The 17,250-nt window shown below is 38.2% G+C and overlaps 2 protein-coding genes across 10 annotated transcripts in view; one reads left to right on the top strand and one right to left on the bottom strand.

The window, feature by feature from the left end:
* The window catches only part of ASH1L (ASH1 like histone lysine methyltransferase), a 201,577-nt gene extending 186,666 nt beyond the window's left edge, over window positions 1-14,911 (bottom strand). For 2 of the 6 annotated variants that reach the window (XM_043875871.1, XM_043875875.1), the window contains exon 1: window positions 14,212-14,343. The gene's annotated coding sequence lies outside the window, so the exon portion shown is untranslated. Of the gene's footprint in view, window positions 1-1,860; window positions 2,015-13,798; window positions 13,871-14,211; window positions 14,349-14,814 lie in introns of those variants that run through there. The other 4 variants (XM_043875873.1, XM_043875872.1, XM_043875874.1 and 1 more) reach the window with 4 other exon arrangements.
* DAP3 (death associated protein 3) overlaps window positions 14,035-17,250 on the top strand; it is a 36,052-nt gene continuing 32,836 nt past the window's right edge. The window contains exon 1 of one of the 4 annotated variants that reach the window (XM_043875886.1): window positions 14,035-14,050. Coding sequence is in view for 1 of the 4 variants with exons in the window: in XM_043875885.1 (XP_043731820.1) it covers window positions 15,406-15,410 (5 nt within the window). In the remaining 3 variants the exon portion in view is untranslated. Of the gene's footprint in view, window positions 14,051-14,222; window positions 14,343-15,129; window positions 15,411-17,250 lie in introns of those variants that run through there. The other 3 variants (XM_043875887.1, XM_043875888.1, XM_043875885.1) reach the window with 3 other exon arrangements.

Genomic DNA, 17,250 nt, shown 5'->3' with positions numbered 1-17,250 from the left:
GAGTTATATGTAAAAATAAAAGTACTTGAAGAGTGTGACTATTTCTGCAGCCTATGGTTGTGAAACCTTAAAGCAAATCAGGAAACTAGAAACCACAAAGGAAAATACGGACAGATTTGATTATATAAAAGCATTATATACCTGTAACATAAAATGTAAATAAAATCAAAGACAAATTGGGAGAAGATATAAAAATATGAAAAAGGATTAATATCTCTAACACACAAAGTTATCTCTACAAGCTAAAACAAAAGAAAAGATATACAGGAGATATGCACAAACAACTGACATCAAAAGATGACCTACCTCATTGGTACTCAGGCAGATGTGAACTAAGACAAGGGATTTTTCACTCATTACTTTGGTTGAAATTTAAGACTGATATCAACTAATACTGGCAAGGTGGGAAAGGGACACTAGTGGCCACCATCAGTTTGGAAAGTAGTATTTTCTATCACAGAAAAATAAAAGCACCAATGAAAGGCTATTACAGCAGTCCTTGATGTGCCACACACAGTTAAACACACACACACACACACACAAATATACAGCCACATATGCTATTTTTAAGTAAAAATGCAAGCATGATCTCATATTTGTAAAGGGTAGAAAAAAAACATATGTATTTGTATGCACAAAGAAACAAATATGAATGGATGATTATACACCAATTGATAGCACTGGTTACCTTTAGGGAAAAAGGTTTGAAAGTAAACAGGGAAAAAAATTACTTAAAAATATTTTTTCCTTGACCTATTACAGAGTTTATTAGTTTTATAATTAAGCACAAATCCAACAAAAACATATTTTTTAAAAATTTGAAATATACTGAAATATACATAGCTACCATATATAGTATTCTTGCCTGGAAAAACCCATGGACAGAGAAGCCTGGCAGGCTACAGTCCACAGGGTTGCCAAGAGTCAGACACGACTTAGCAACTAAACCACCACCATCACTACCATACGCACACACCTCTCAGGTCTTGTTCATATAAACAGAAAATCGAGAAATCTAACCCTGTAGCTTTTGGATGGACTTTCTAACTCTATTATCTTAATACCAACTAGCTATTTTCTTTTTTTGGCTCTGTCACAAGGCATGTGAGATCCTACTTCCCAACCAGGGATTGAATCTGCACCTTGCACACTGGAAGCACAGTCTTAACCACTGGACCTTTAGGGAAATTTCTGAAGTGCTACTTTCTTAATATAATCCTTTCCTTTTTGTTTCCATTCAAGACTACCACCAAGAACACACCTCTTTTATCTTTTATTTTGTCTTATTGTGGTAAGAACACAATATGAGATCTATCAAATTTTTAAGTGTACACTATTATTGACTATATGTACAATCTGTACAATAAATCTCTAGAGTTTATTCATCTTGCTTGACTGAAACTTTATGCCTATTAAGTAATTCTCCATTTCCTTCTACCCGCAACTATATGCTTCTTCAATCTAGAACAGAAAAAGAAAACAAATTGGACTTTACGAAAAATAAGAACTTTTGTTCATCAAAAGACACCACCAAGAGGGTGAAAACGGAAGCCACACATGGGATGATATTTGCAATGCACAGATCTGAGAAAGGAATTGCATTCAGAATATATATTAAGAGCAGGACTTCACAAGAGGATGCCCAAATGTCCAACACACACATGAAAAGATGCTCAACCTCACCAGTGAAATGCAAAGCAATACCAATGAAATACTATTACCCACCAAAATGGCTAAAATTAAAAAGAATGGCAACACTAAAAACTGGGGAAGATGTCGAGCCTGATAAAGTCATAAAGTCATACAATAAAACTTGGAAAACTGTTTGACTGTATTTACTAAAAATAAAAATATGCTTACCCTGTGGCCCAGCAATTCCACTCCTAGGTATATGCCAAAGAGAAAGGAGTGCATACTGTTCACCAAAAGAGGGGAGATGGCCAGGTAAAGCTTCAGAGCATCAACTTGAACTTTGTCTCAGAAGTTGGGTAGGTGTTCTCTAAGCAGCCAGGCACTGGGAGGAACATGAAAGTCATGAAGATATAAACGAATTGTGTGTGGGAATGACTGACAGTTCCAAACAGCTGAAGCACAAGGGTAAGAGGCCCAATGAGACACAAAACTGAAGAAGTAGGCAGGATCCTAACAGTGCTAAAGAGTATGTCCTGTCAAGGCACACGGTCAGGTCTGGATTCAGAAACTGCATGCATTTCAGAGTGTGTGGGATATAGCTAGGGAACTTAGGTGGAAGCCATCCAGGGTAGGGCACAGATAGATGGTTATCACTTTGCTGCCATTTTACCAATTTTGGACACTTGCTTTTCTTAAATCTAGCCTGCCATTCTAACACTGGCATGTTGCTTTAACTAGTCATTCTTCAGAAATTATTGCATTACCAAAATGGTGACGAGAAAAGGAAAGTGGACAGATAACAGACAGTCCGGCAAAGATTTACTTAAACCACCATCCAACCATGATACCATATGAGTTTATTTCCATCTTTAAATGCAATCCCTATTGAAAGAACAGGCAAAGAATGCAACTATTGTTACATAACAATTCATAATTAAGATTCTTATGAAACAAAGTATAATGGCCTACAATTAAAATTGCACAAGAACCCCCCAAAATTACATGCCAAAAATCTTATGTGCCTATGTGCACTTTTGGGGAAAGGTTAGAAAGGTTTCATTACGCTCTAAATGGGGTCCATGACCACTACCACCATCACCACCACCACCAAGAGAGTTATGATCCTCTGTTTTTAAGGCCAGCTTCGCAGGTAAGGTACAAAATGGATGCCCATGAAACTTGGAGGTCACCATTTTTAATCACCTAGTTCTAAGTCTCAGTAAGTACAGTTTCCGGATTTGTGTGGAACGGATTCACCTAGAAATGTTTTTTGGGGCTTATCTGAATCCCAAATCATACTACTTTTTTAAACATCTCAATTCTACTTAATAAGAATGCTTCTAACTATCTGGAAATTTTTGGTAATGTTTCTTAAGGATGCCATTTATATGGAAGAGAATTGGGTCTCAAATACATACAAATGATGTTTCTGACTTAGGAAAAAAGAAATTATGGATCCTTAATTCTCAGGTGCTTTCTATAAGACAGCCAACAAGCAATCAAATAAACCCTAGGGAATATGTTGTTACTAGAAAAGTTTCCCCTCAATGTTCTGGAATTAATACCTTTTCCTGAACTGACAGAGTCCAACACTAGCAGTCTTTTAGGCATAGTGCCAATTCAACAGATGGGCCCTTCATTTTCCTAATGGTAGAGGTAGATTGGCAAGTGTGAAGTCATATGCTCAAGCAAGAGAATATGTTTCATGCATTAGCTAAGAGGATTTCTGATAGGTTTTCAAATTATCAACAACAAAATCTATAGACTGTGATTGCTTTTATCACCTTTTATTTCTATTCCTTCCAATTTCTGACACCTCAAATACATTTAAATAGATCCTCACCCACATCCAGAAAAACCTGCAAAATGCAGTAAGTCAACCTAAATGGTATTAAGCCCCTAATAGTTACATATATGTATTCTAGGATGTTGACTAAGTTCACAGATGAAAAACCAGCTTCTTAAAAGGAAGGTCTAAAAAAAAAAAAAAGGAAGGTCTAACAATGCTCAATGACAAGTTAAATAAGAAATTAGCAGACCGCTTGATCTCACTCTAACTCTGTAAGTTTTCAAAGCTAGAAAGGGGTATCATATTAATGAGTAAGAACCTTAACATCTTTTGATACCTCATTCATTATTTTATAAACTTGTACTTGTTTGTTTAACCTTATGTTGCCTCTCACAATGGACATCTAGGAAACTAATAACCATTCTGGCCATCTTTTCAGAGTAATCAAGTAGAAACAGGCATTCTTGCCCTTAATTTCACATAAAGTGAGTGTTCTGAGCTCTGCAACACAAAGAGCTATTTAACAGGTAAAAGAATGGCAATTTGTTTCCCAACCATTTTATTTTTGTCTCTATGTCTTGACTAGTTATTACTTGCTAGGTTTTCTTAGTTAGGAAAGTATTATTCCTAAAATTACAGTATCAAAATATTCTTTCAACCCTGGCAATTTTACTAAGTGTCAAGAATACGCCACAACTCAATACAAGAACATCTCTTCTCTATTTGCACTCACTATCCAGGTAATCTCAGGAAGTCCCATGGCTGTAAATAAGCATTTCTACACTGATCAAGTCCCAAATTTACACTTATCCCAACCTCAAGATTTATATATCCAACTGCCTACTCAATGTATCTCCACTGGAAACATTTAATAGATAACTCAAAGCCAATATATCCAAACCAAACTCTTTTAACATCTGCACTCCTGTAACTTGCTTCTGCCAGTGTTCCTCGTCTCAGTACTTGGCATCCAACTGTTAAGGCCATCTTTGGAGTCATTCTTGACTTACTCTTTTACTCAGACCACACATCCAATACAGGTTATCATCACTACTATCTTCAAAATATATCTTAAACCCATCTTCTTGATCACACTTTAGGTTCAACTCCAAACCATCTCTTGACTCAAATACTATAACTGCCATATAACTTACCACTCTACTGCATCACTCTTGCCTTTCAAAGTGTATATATTAGACCAAGTCACCTCCCCACTCAAAACCTTTCAATAGCTTCCAATCAAATCCAGAATAAAACCTAAACACTTAGTCAAGTCTTAAAAGTCCCTACATTATCTAGGCCCTGGCTACCTCTTCTCCTTATTTTTTATTATTCTTCCCCACATTGTTCACTCTGTTCTATCTCATTCCTATTTCTTAAACACACCACACACACTACTTCCTCAGCACTTATGCCTCAGACAGATTCATGGGGTCCTTTGCATCGTTCCCATTTCTGTTCAAACACTATTAGCTCAAAGGACTTCTCTAAACTGCCTAACACTCACCCTCTTACCTTGTTTACATTTCTCTTACAACACTTATCACAAAATGCCATAAGATCACATCTACTTATACAATGATCTTACTACTCACTAGCAAGTGGGCACCACGAGGGCAGTGATTTTTGACCATCATTCGCTGCTGTAAGCCCTGGGCTTAAGCACGTGCTAAGTTGCTTCAGTCATGTCCAACTCTGTGCAACCCTACAGCCAGGCTCCTCTATCCACGGATCCTCCAGGCAAGGATACTAGAATGGGTGGCTTAATACAGTATTGGCATAAAGTTTAGTCCTCTCTTGGTACCTGCAGGTGGCTGGTTTCAAGACCTCTCACAGATACCAAAACCCAAGGGATACTCAACTCCCTTATATAAAATGGCACAGTATTTGCATATAACCTGAGCATGTCCTCCTCTACACTTTAACACATCTCTAGATTACTTACAATACATTCACAATACAATGTGAATGCTATGTAAACAGCTATAAATACTACAATATAATCACTATATAAATAGCTGATGGCATGAGGTGAATTCATGTTTGCTTTTTGGAACTTTCTGGAATTTCTTTCCCCCCAAATGTTGCTGATCTATGATTGGTTAAAACTGCAGATGCAGAACCCATGGATACAGAAGGCCAAATATATACAATCAATACTTGTTGAATGCCTTCTGTTGGAAGGCACAGGAAGCAAAAAGCTGTTTTTTATTTGACTCTGAGCAGAGGAGTTGACTAACTGCCCAACAGACTCCCTGTATAAAACATAGGAGACAATATAGATTCCTCAAGAGTTAAGAGCTTTTTTTCCTAGAATTGATTTGCTCTGGCATAAAATAGCACATCCCAAGACATTTCTTCAGAGATCTCTATTATATCTTAAGAACAAGTTTTGCTTGAACCACATGTAATATGATGATAGCAATATGTTACATCAATACTGAAAGATTATGTCCTAGAAAATGAAAAGAAAAATGCCCAAGAACCTTGTTTGTCACTGAATCCTAGTGCCTGGCACATAATAATCACTCAATGACTATATGTTGGTCTTTTTTCTCAATCAAATGAGGTGATTTAATAAAACAGATGGGTTCTGCTTTAGAAGACTACAAAGGGCTCCTAAAAAATAAAAGGAAATACTGATCAGCTTTAAAAAGAGAACTATCATAACTAAAGCCAACACTGTACAAAGACTTAAGGTTCTCCACCCCAAAATATTCACACAATAATATATATTCTTATTCACTTTAGAAACAAATCCTTCAAGAAGCTAAGATGAAGCCAAGCAGGAGACTTTCCTGGTGGTCCAGTGGTTAAGACTCCATGCTCCCAACGCAGGGAGCCTGGGTTCCATCCCTTGTCAGGGAACTATTAATAGATCCCACATGCCGCAACTAAAGATTCTGCATGCCGCAACTAAAAAAAAAAGATCCCGCATGCCACAACTAAAGATCCTCCATGCCACAATGAAGATTGAACATTTTGCATGCCACAACTAAGATATAAGGCAGCCAAGTAAATAAAGCCAAATGCAAAAGCCTAGCCTGAAATTAATACAAAAGTAGAGTTCACATTTGAGGAAAATAAGATAAACCAAGAATTAGGAAAAAATATGTATGTATGTAAATAAGGTGTTTATATACACTTTCACAAATGTATTTTTCATATTCTTACCTCCTATAGAAAATATGCATAAAGAAAGTCATTTGTTTTCCTCAAAAAATTTCTCTTTTCAGGAAATGAAGAAGAGAAATTAACAGCAAATGTGTATTTTGTACCTGCTACATGACACAAATTACGCTAAGCATTTACACTTATTATCTCATACAATCCTCCAACAACCTTTAGCAGAAGTATTATTACCATTTTGAGGTTCCCTGGTGGCTCAGGGGTCAAGAATCTAAGTGCAATGCAGGAGACGTGGGTTCAATCCCTGGACTGGGAAGATCCCTTGGTGAAGGAAATACCGCTCCAGTATTCTGCCTGGGAACTCCCTTGGACAGAGGAGCCTGGGGGGCTACTGTCCATGGGGTCAAAAAAGAATCAGACACGACTTAGCGACTAAACAACAATTATCATTTTACAGTCAAGGAAACCAAAGACCATAATTATTTTGTGAAAAGTTACAAATAAGTTTTTTGTTAGCACTGCCCAGCTGCAGCATCTTAGTTCCCTGACCAGGGATCCAACCCATGTCACCTTCAGTGGAAGCACACAGTCTGAACCACTGGACCACAGGGAAATCCCTCAATCTGATTTTAAGAGTCCACAATCTTAATCACTATTTGAAATTTTCAACAAATGAAGGAGAAATATACCAGTGTGGAGACTGGCAGATTTGTTCATTATTATGAAAAGCAATTATTATTTTATTTGGCTGGATACCTGTTATAGACAAGGCTTGATTAACTAACATGCTGGAGGAATGGGGTGTATTCTAGTAAAAATTTTCTAAGTCCAAAAGAGAAAAACCAATATACATATATATTACAATACATATACAATATACATATATAGTTACATACAATATATAATATTGTATATTAATATATACATACAGAATCTAGAAAAATGGTACTGAAGAACCTATTGACAGGGCAAGAATAGAGGTGCAGACATAGAGAAGAGAATTGTGGACACAGAGGGTGAAAGAAGGGGTGACGAATTGAGACAGTAGTATTAACATATCCACTACCATGTGTAAAGCAGATAGCTAGCGGGAAGCTGCCTTTTAACACAGGGAACTCAGCTTCATGTTCTCTGATGTCCCAGAGGGGTGGGGAGGGAGGTTCAAGAGGGAAGGGATATATGTATACATATGGCTGATTCATGTTCCTGTCTAACAGAACATTTTAAAGCAATTATATTCCAATTAAAAAAAAATCTAACTAAAAAGAATGATTTTCTTGATTTTAATCTTTGTTAAAATTACCTTGAACTGTAACAATACACTATTTTCTCTAAGTAGAGTATATTGAACATAGTTTCATCTTTATTTTTTTTATGATCTCTAAGCACAAAGGCCAACCTTATATAGTACTGAAGTCACTGGAAATCACAGGAGAATGGTAGAAAGTACTATACTGATTCAAATTACAGTCTCCTGAACTCATTCTGTTGTTATATTCACTTCATATCCTTGCAGATGATCTTTCTCTACCTAGAATGCCCTCACTATACCCTTCTGAATAACTCGTATTTATCCTTTAAAACCTGTCTCTTCCCACTGATCAGAAGCCATCCCTAGCCTTTCCTTTCTCCCCACAGACTTAAAAACGCTCTGCTCTCTACCTCGGAGAAAGAAAGGTATTACATCATATAATATGTTTATTAACATGATGTTCCTCTTACTAGATTCACAACTCTCCTCAAAGAAAAAACAAACCAAAAAAAAAAAAAAAATTTCTAGTTTTTTTTTCCCAACACCTAATCACAGAAATAGGAATGGAGTAAGTACTGAAAAAATGTTAGGTGGCTGAATGAAGAATGAATGAATGAACAGAAAAAATACTATTCAGAAAAAATTAAACTCTGATCTTGTTCTACATTTATTTGAGGGTTTTTTCCCCCTTAAACACACACAGAAAAATAAAATTAACTTAAACCTCTAACTAATTTCAGTTTCAAAGTGATTCCTCTTCTTTCTTCTTGCGTCTGCATCTTTATATGCTTCTGCATCTAAGCTTTAACTTTCCAATCTGTGTTATTATTTAGTTATCAATTGTACACATAGAATCTCTACTTATTTGAAATTCTTATCTCCCTATCTTTGTATCCTCAAATATATATATAACATATATATATATATATACAAAACTGTTCATTCAATAATGATTATACATGATTAATTCACTTCCCCATTTTCTCAAATGTCAGAACTGGCAGTTTTTCTTTCAAAGACAATCTTTTAAGTTCTCTCCATTAAATTATGTTAGGCTTCACATGTTCGTCCTTAAACTGTAGGGCTTTCATTTTCATCAGTGCTGAATTTATGAAACTTTTATCATAAGGAATGTCTCCATCACATTCTCAGTGTCATTTACACCAAGAAGCCATGATATAGCTACTTTATAATCAGACAGTGTCCACTTGTGATCTTAGGACAAATAAAACTGAATGAGAGGAGTGGTCTGGTATCAACTGTGGAAAAGATAGGGAAAAAAATGTAAAACAAGTTTAAGTCAAAGATTTATGATTTATTTACTGCAGAACTAGAAGATAAGTTAACCAAACTTTCATTAATGATGGAATTCACATTCATCTGTCAGCCTTTTCTGGAAAAAAAGGATATACACCTATATTGTACTTAACTAGCAATCACTTCAAATCTCTATTCTCTGTTTCTTCTTCACAACTCAATAGGATTTACCTTCTTTTCCTATCACATTTCTATTCATCATGCTCTGTAGCATGGTTTATTTTTAGCAGTTTAAGCAATGACATGTATTTTCAAATGTCCACAAATGGAATTTCAAAACTCAAAACAAGGTGTATTTCATTCTCTTTAAAAAGCATGTTGATTTTAGACCAGTTTCAGCTCCTGTTCAACATCATCAGTATCATCTGATTTCTTTGTGATAACTGGGTCTAGTTAGAAAATAACAGAAACTCAAAGGATCTAGAAAATGTTTTCAGCAACTTGTCACTATGACTAAAAAAAACTGAAGAAACTAAGAGATGTTACTTCTCACTGTGTGTTTGAAAAAAAAGCTGATACACTTTTCTAGGAAACACAGGAACCAACTGCATTTTACAATACAAACAACTAAAGTTCTATTCAGTTCATTTCTTATGTTGCAGAGGAATCCCTACTGACAAGTAATACAGACTGTAAATATTCAGTATGAAAAGTTTAATTCCAACTATCATCAGACAGTTTATTTAAAAAATTATATAAACCTAACTAAGAGAAAATAATTCCCCATTTAAAAGTGAAAATAATGTATACACTGTATTTATGGATCAAATGATATAATATCTGAAAGATCTGTTTAAAAATAAAGGAAGGGAGGAGGAAGAAAGGCTAGTTGATACGGATACAGTGTGATAACTGAGTTTGGATAACTTTTGAAGCTGGATGTTGAATACATGAGAACTTCATTGCTCTCTAGGTTAGAAATTTTCCACACTTCAAAAAAGGAACAAAATTAAATGGAAAAAAAAATAAAAACTCTTGTCATCAACTTGCAAATGCCTGAGAGTAAATGATTAAAAACTATGGAAAATAAAAACAATTAATGCTAAAACTAAAATTGTATATATTCTTCAAACATAAAGTTACAAGTTCAATGAAGGAAATATAACTCTGAAACAGCAATAAGATTATTAGCTAAATTTCATTATTGCTTAAAGCCATAATTTATTATGTTGTGTCAACATCACACTGCCATCAACACACCCAATCAGACAGTCACTAAGAAAGTGGTTTCTAAAACATGAAATGACAGTTATTAACTCAGATAACAAATCATAAGCATGAAAATCTAACCATTCCAAATGAAAGAATAAATTACAAGTAGTTTAAAGATAGACACTAAGAAAAAAAAAAAGACTAGCAATATAGCTTAAAAACTACTTTCATTTCCCTCTCTTATGATAGCCAGGGTTAAGCTAGCTCATGCTTCTGGAAAGGCTGGCACAAAGTAGACCTCACAGTGGATTACAATATAAGGTAATATAAGGGAATATATTATCTTTAAGAGACTTAAATCAACATGCATAACTGAAAAAAAAATATGAAATTATTTATTGGAGACTCATCACCTACACACATGGTAAAACTTTCCCACCATGTGCAGGCAGATTATTTTAGGGAGGACTGAATGTGTCCAAAGTCTTTATTCATAAAGGCATGACAGACTTAGAATAAAACCTCAAGTGGTACCTCTAATACTATAAAGATACAGTACTGAGCAAGATATAGGGAAGTCATGCTTCATATCTTAGAATACAACCCAAGAACAGGACATGAAAATCACTCTATTCTTGATCCTTAAAGATCCTGTGTATTTTTTGTAATTATTGCAATAGTTGTTTTTTTAAATTGTGAAGTATCTCATACATAGAGGAGACTATATACATATGTTATCCATATGCAAAGATATAGACACACTACACACACACATATAAATGACATGTTATTTTTTTTAATGTAGGAACCTACTACCCAAGTTAAAAATTAGAAAAAATAAGCTTTTCACAAATTTACATGACTTCTTACCCAGAGGACATGACAATAGAGACAATCAGATCATTTTTCTTAAGATCTTTCCATTATCTTACTGAATCCTGTAGTCTGTACCATTAAAACACCTGAGTTTGTTTCTTTTTTTCCTTTAAAAAATTCAGTAATCATTTTTAATTTTCAGTACTAGATTCAGGGGTAGTCTTTCAAATCACAGCAGAGTGTTTTCTAGATACATGCATATCCAAAAATGACATTAAGACCTTTTTATGTAAACCCACTACAGAAATACATCCAAAACAAGATAAGAAATGCCACCAACATATGCATCCTTTTCAAGCCAGAGTTCCTTCATCTCAAAACATCAAATGATACCAAAACACATTTTTTAAGTGCAAAGCTGCATACAGAATGTGAAGACTTTGTAACTTCCTAATAACAGCAAAACCTCTTAGGCAATTAAGTCATGAAATATCAATTTCTAGAAATATGCTTCCCTCCACCTTGCCCTTTTAAAGGTTCCCACTAACATGCAATTCATAACTTCAACTGAATTAGAATAGCTTCAAGGACAAAGGCCACATATTATTCACCTTAGTGTCCCCTGCATAAAAACAACTCAATAACATTTGTTATAACTAAGATAAACTCCAAGAAATAAGCTTCAAAACTCCTCAGTCCCAATGCAAAACTGGAAAGCAATGAGTTTGAGAATACAAATAATTATGAGAAAGAATAAATCTAGAAACATTTGTGTTATATCACATTCTCTGATCACCTAATTAAAATCATGTTTTAACACTGCAGAAATCAATCTACAAAGAATAGAAAATAAAACAAATAGAATAAAAAAGATCTTAAAGTTCTTACTGTCAGCATGCTGTCAAAAAATCTTTCATCTTAAACTCATACCAACATCTCCACTCCCAAACAAAACTATTTTTAAAAAAAGACTTTAAAATGAGACTTAAATATAAATTGGCTCTCCTTCATTACAATTTAAGTTTCTGAAAACTGTATGCATAATTTGTATGATTGTGCTCATGCCCATCATTATCTACAGTGAAGGTTTCTTCATCACATTCTCAGAAGAATAAGTGGTCTCCCAAAAAACTTCTAAGAACCATTAATCCAGCAAATCAAAAACACTCTATTTTCCAGAGAAATACAGTTAAGTTGCCTTAACTCAAGTATTCTCTCATGTTCAGAGAGGGGATCCTTACCACAAAATTAGTCTTTCGAAGAATTTCTTCAGCACAGCCAAAAAGTTCCAATATTCACAGGCACATATACTGACAATTCCAGATCCCAAAAACAATTTACTGGGAAATGCCAAAAGAAAATGCAAAAGGCAGCACACTCTACCACAAACTGGGCACCCTATTAGATGCTTAAATACACTTGTATCCTTCCACAGAAAAACGTCTGGAAGATCTAAATTCCCTCCAAACTGAGTATACTTTTGAGGAAGGTTTTCTAGTTTCAACTCCACACTGACCTGTCTGCCTTACTCGACTCAATATGTATCACTGCCTCAGTATTTACCACTGTCAAGACAAATGTACTGGAGCTGCTTCAATAGGGTCACCTTGATTATTCTCACCCCAAGGCAGGGACCATTTATTGAGTAGTTACTCAGTAAACATTTGTTGAATGAATGAAAGATCCTTTCTCCCTTAAAGTTAAGCTGTCAGCCCCCACCCTGCTTCTATGTTACCAGTTAAATATCCCTCCCTCAAATAAACAAACTCAAGTGTCAGAAACGCTCTGCTTCCTCCATAAACAAAAAGTAATATCCTCATGGAATACCCCTCTCTCACAGGCCAACCTGGCAAAGACAACCTATGTTCTGTCTGGCACAACTGATCTCTACCAAATACCATTCAATATGCCCCTATCTTTCCAATAAACTCAGATCTGCCTGACAAAGATCTCCTGAGATGTCATGGTACGATGAATATACTACTGAACTAGGAGTCAAAAGTATCTATTATAGTCCCAAGTTTGTCACCAATTTAATATGACCTTGAAAAAATGATGTCTTTATGCCTCAATTTCCTATTTTGTAAAATGGGAGGAAACACTCATCCCACCATTTCCACAGAGATTTATTTATGATTACAAACAAATTGAAAGAGCATTCTGAACAATATAAAAGCTTTATTCTATTACGAAGTGTTAATATTCTGTTACGAAGTCAGGTCAACAAAAACTCCATCCATTCTTTATACACTCACAGTACATTGTTCAAGTAAAGATGTTCTGGGCTTTCACATCTAAACAATTCACTCTATTCTGAGCAACAAACTATTCTTAAGAATAGCTGACTATGGTAAGTTTCTCCTATTCCTGACCCCACCACTTACATGCTATATTCCCAAAATACTGCCATGACTTCTCTTTGCTTGTATTAAGGCAATCCCAAACCCTAAAATACACAAACATATCAACCAGCAAGGAACATCCCAAGCTTTATTTTAAAAATAAGCTGGTATAAGGGGAACTCCATTACACTTGTAAAAATACAAGCAAACTCTTCCGAACACTTTCCTTCCTTGTATACTCACACAAACACAGCCGCTATACACCAACAGACCATCTGTCTTCTAGACCAAAAACATGTCTTTCAATGCCCAAAGCAACGAGTAACATTTATTAAACTTACGAAACTGAGATCAATCTGTCGTCCCTACCTGCAGTTCAGCATGTCAGAGACACCACAGATCTGACCGTACGGAAAATCTTCCCTCCTGCCACTTTTATCCCTTAAACGAAACAAACAGGACTATGGGGGATGCTCCAATCCTTCCTCCACAAGACACTAACTAACCTGTCAGGGGCACAGCCGACTCCGCCTCCACTCGCTTACTTTCCCGCCCCCTCCCCCAAGGCAGGAGCCCGCCTGTCAGGGACACCCCTTCACCCCCGCCAGAAGGGACTTCCCGGTAAGCTCAGGATCCCCTTCCCTGCTCTCCCCTCCCCCATCCTTACCACCGCTCTCCCGGAGGTCCAGGTCCGGGAGATGACAGTAGCTCCCAGGAAGCCAAGGACTGAGTCGCTGAGGAAGTACTTAGGCCCAAAGGCCTCCCCAGACGGTTCTACTCACCGTGTCAGAGGCCGAGGCCGAGGGAGATGAGAGTGCAGGGAAGTGGGGAAGAGGGGGCGGCCGCCACCAGGCTCCTCCGCTTCCCTTGGTCCACAGCGGATCCCTCCCGCTTGTCAGGAGGCGGCCAGCGGGTGAGCGGACTGACGGAAATGCGAGAGAGGAGAGGGGAAAGGCGTGGGGCTAAGCGGGGGAAACTGAGGGGAGGCGGGTCCCGCAACCGAGACGGGGATCTTCTCCCCCTCCGCAAAGCGAACCCAAAATGGCGGCGGGAGCGGCGGCGGCAGAGCGGCGGCGGCGGCAGCTCCTTGGGAGGGAGGGAGCGAAGGGCGCCTCGTGCCCCCCCCACCTCCCACTCCTCCCTCCTCGCGTTTTCCCCCTTCGTCCTCCCCCCTCACCCGACTCGGGCGGCGGAGCGCGCACGCCCGCCCGCACGCGCCAGAGTGTATCTGGGCTCGTCGCTCGCTGCTCCCACCAACCACCGCCTTCGGCCGCCTTGCGCGCCCGCCAGCCAGTACGCACTCCCTCTGGGGCGCCTTCTGGCACAGTCCTCCCCTTCCCCTCGGCCCCTGTCAAGCCAGCTCTGGCGCGGGCCCTCACGCGTACCTTCAGCAGCGCGAGCCCAAGCCTCCTCCTCCACCTCCTCTCCTCTCCTCCCCCCCTTCCCCGCCCCCACTGCCACCAACCGCCGCCACGGCCGCCGCGGCCTCCTCCTCCTCCGGCCCCCCCGACATACCCTCCACCCCTCACGCGTGCGCCTCCCACAATCCCCCCCGCGGGACTGTTCCATTCCCGTCGGCTGCAGGAGCGGGGGAGAAAACGACAGGCGAAGTGGGCACAGCTTGCCGTTAGGACACGAATTACCGCGAGTGACGGAGAGAAGCCTGTGGCTATTTACCTCGCTGGCGGCGCCGCGGCTTCCTTGTCTGGCCTTGCCCTGGCCGCGGAGAACGGGTCGGGGGCGGCCTAGCGCCCCTCCGCTGGCTGGTGGTTGGAGGCCGCGGCGGCTGCGCATTGAGCAGCTTCCTGCCTCAAGACTCGAGCTTGCTTCTCCGCTGCGGGACGCGCGGCGTGGAGACAGCGCTTGACAGTGTCTGCCGTTTGCCGGGCGGGGAGCGCTGGTTTGTGACTCGGTGAGGAAATGGACCGGCACGGGGGTTGTACCCATGAGGGAAAGGAGCGGGACTCCGAACCTTCATGAGGTAGGGAGTGAGACCAGTAGGGCCGGCGACCGTCCTTAGGGGGCTTCCCTTTGGGCTCTGTGTTGCGGACCTAGAACCCAGGAAAGAACCCACTCAATGGTCGACTTTTTCTTTTTTTTTTTAAACCCAGCTTAAATTTCTCGAATTTCACCCTACTGTTTATATGCGATGATGTTTTTTGTGCATTTTTACGCATTTCTCGTGGATGGATGATGAATGGATGAAATGTTTTCAACCCCATTAGGCAGCCTGGTTAGAGAATAAGGATACCATATATATCAAGTTCAGGTCTGGACTCTTATCTGCCGTGTCTTGTGTGTCCTTCAGAAAATGATTTTTCTTAGTCCTTTATCAACAAGAAACGAAAAATTGAGCATAGAAATTAGTGAGCCCCTAATCTGCCTTCAGGGTTGATGTGCGATGAAATAATATGTGTAGAGTCTAATTAACTCCTAGGTACAGGGAAAGTGCAGTGTTATGTTATCGTTCACGGTGATGTTGATAAGGTTTGTGGATGTAATTGGTAGTTTGTGTCCTATTCTTCCAAATCGTTAATAAAACAATGCAAATCTAGGTCTATCAGATTTCCATAGTTACTGATACTTGTGTCTCAAAACTCTGCATGAACATTTACTTTTTCTTGATTGAATTCAAAAGAAATATGGACTATTAAAAGTCACAGACAATTCCAAAGCTCTCTTGTAGTAATCTTTTGTTTCACCTTGTAGGCAAAGCTGAATACATGAGGCAAGGGATCCACTTAGGTTTCCCTTTTCTTTCACATCTGTGGACTTCTAGAGATCTGGGAACAGTTTGAAAATCACTGTACTAGATTAATCTCAAAGGCCATTCAAGCTCTAAAGTTAGACACTCCTAAATTTCCTCCTTACCATATTTCAATATATGGGTCTGGTTTTGTTTGCTTGCTTTGTTTTGTTTTGTTTTGTTTTTAAAGGGAAATTTGCCTCAGTTACCTCACTATATTTGCTTTTCCTAACCTTAAGTCCCAACTTTTTCAGGGAGCTGTTTAGGAGCTGTTGATCTTTTTTAATTGTGCCATGTACTCAAGTGTGTTGCTCTACCAAAAGCATTTTAAATTTGTTGTCAGGGACTATATCTAACATTTCTTTTATATTCTTTGGTAGTTTAGTGTAAAGCAAGTCATGGAAATATTGAAATGAATTTTAGATACTTAAAATATTAGAAGGGAAAGAAAATTAGCAATTGTGAAATACTATGCCAGGAGAACTTGCGTTCCTGTTTAATTCTTAAAATAAACAACACTTTGAAATAGATCATATTATCCCCATTTTACAGATGAGAAGCCGGAGGCTCAAAAAAGTCAGATAACTATCTTTAGACTTTAGTTTGCCTGGCTCTTAAAAAAAGTGACTTTTTTCACTATATCACATTGCCTTCACAGCAAATTTCTCTTTAGCAACATAATTGCATATGCTACAAAGAAAAAACACTTCTAATACAATTCCACTACACTTGTATATAAAGAGAGTTACTTATAGTCTCTGCCTTTAACTAACTTCTGGTAACTGCACTTCATGAATTGCCCATTAAGTATAGACAGATAAGATAGTATTCAATTCTTTTATGTCTGCCCTGGGTGCCTACCAGAGACTAAAATATATTAAGTGCTCAATAAAATGACCTTATTGAATGAATGAACCTTGAATTATTTGAACCAAGGAAAGCATGGCAAACAGTAATGGTTCCCCCAAAGATGTCCTTGTTGTAATCCCTGGAAGCAGTAAATGTGTTATGTTACATGGCAAAAGAAAATTAAGGATACTAATCAGCTAACCTGAAAATAGGGAGATTACCCTGA

The sequence above is a fragment of the Cervus elaphus genome, chromosome 20, assembly GCF_910594005.1.
Source record: "Cervus elaphus chromosome 20, mCerEla1.1, whole genome shotgun sequence".
NCBI lineage: Eukaryota > Metazoa > Chordata > Mammalia > Artiodactyla > Cervidae > Cervus > Cervus elaphus.
Note: the sequence above shows the minus strand (reverse complement) of the source record. Positions and strands in the feature narration are given on the sequence as shown.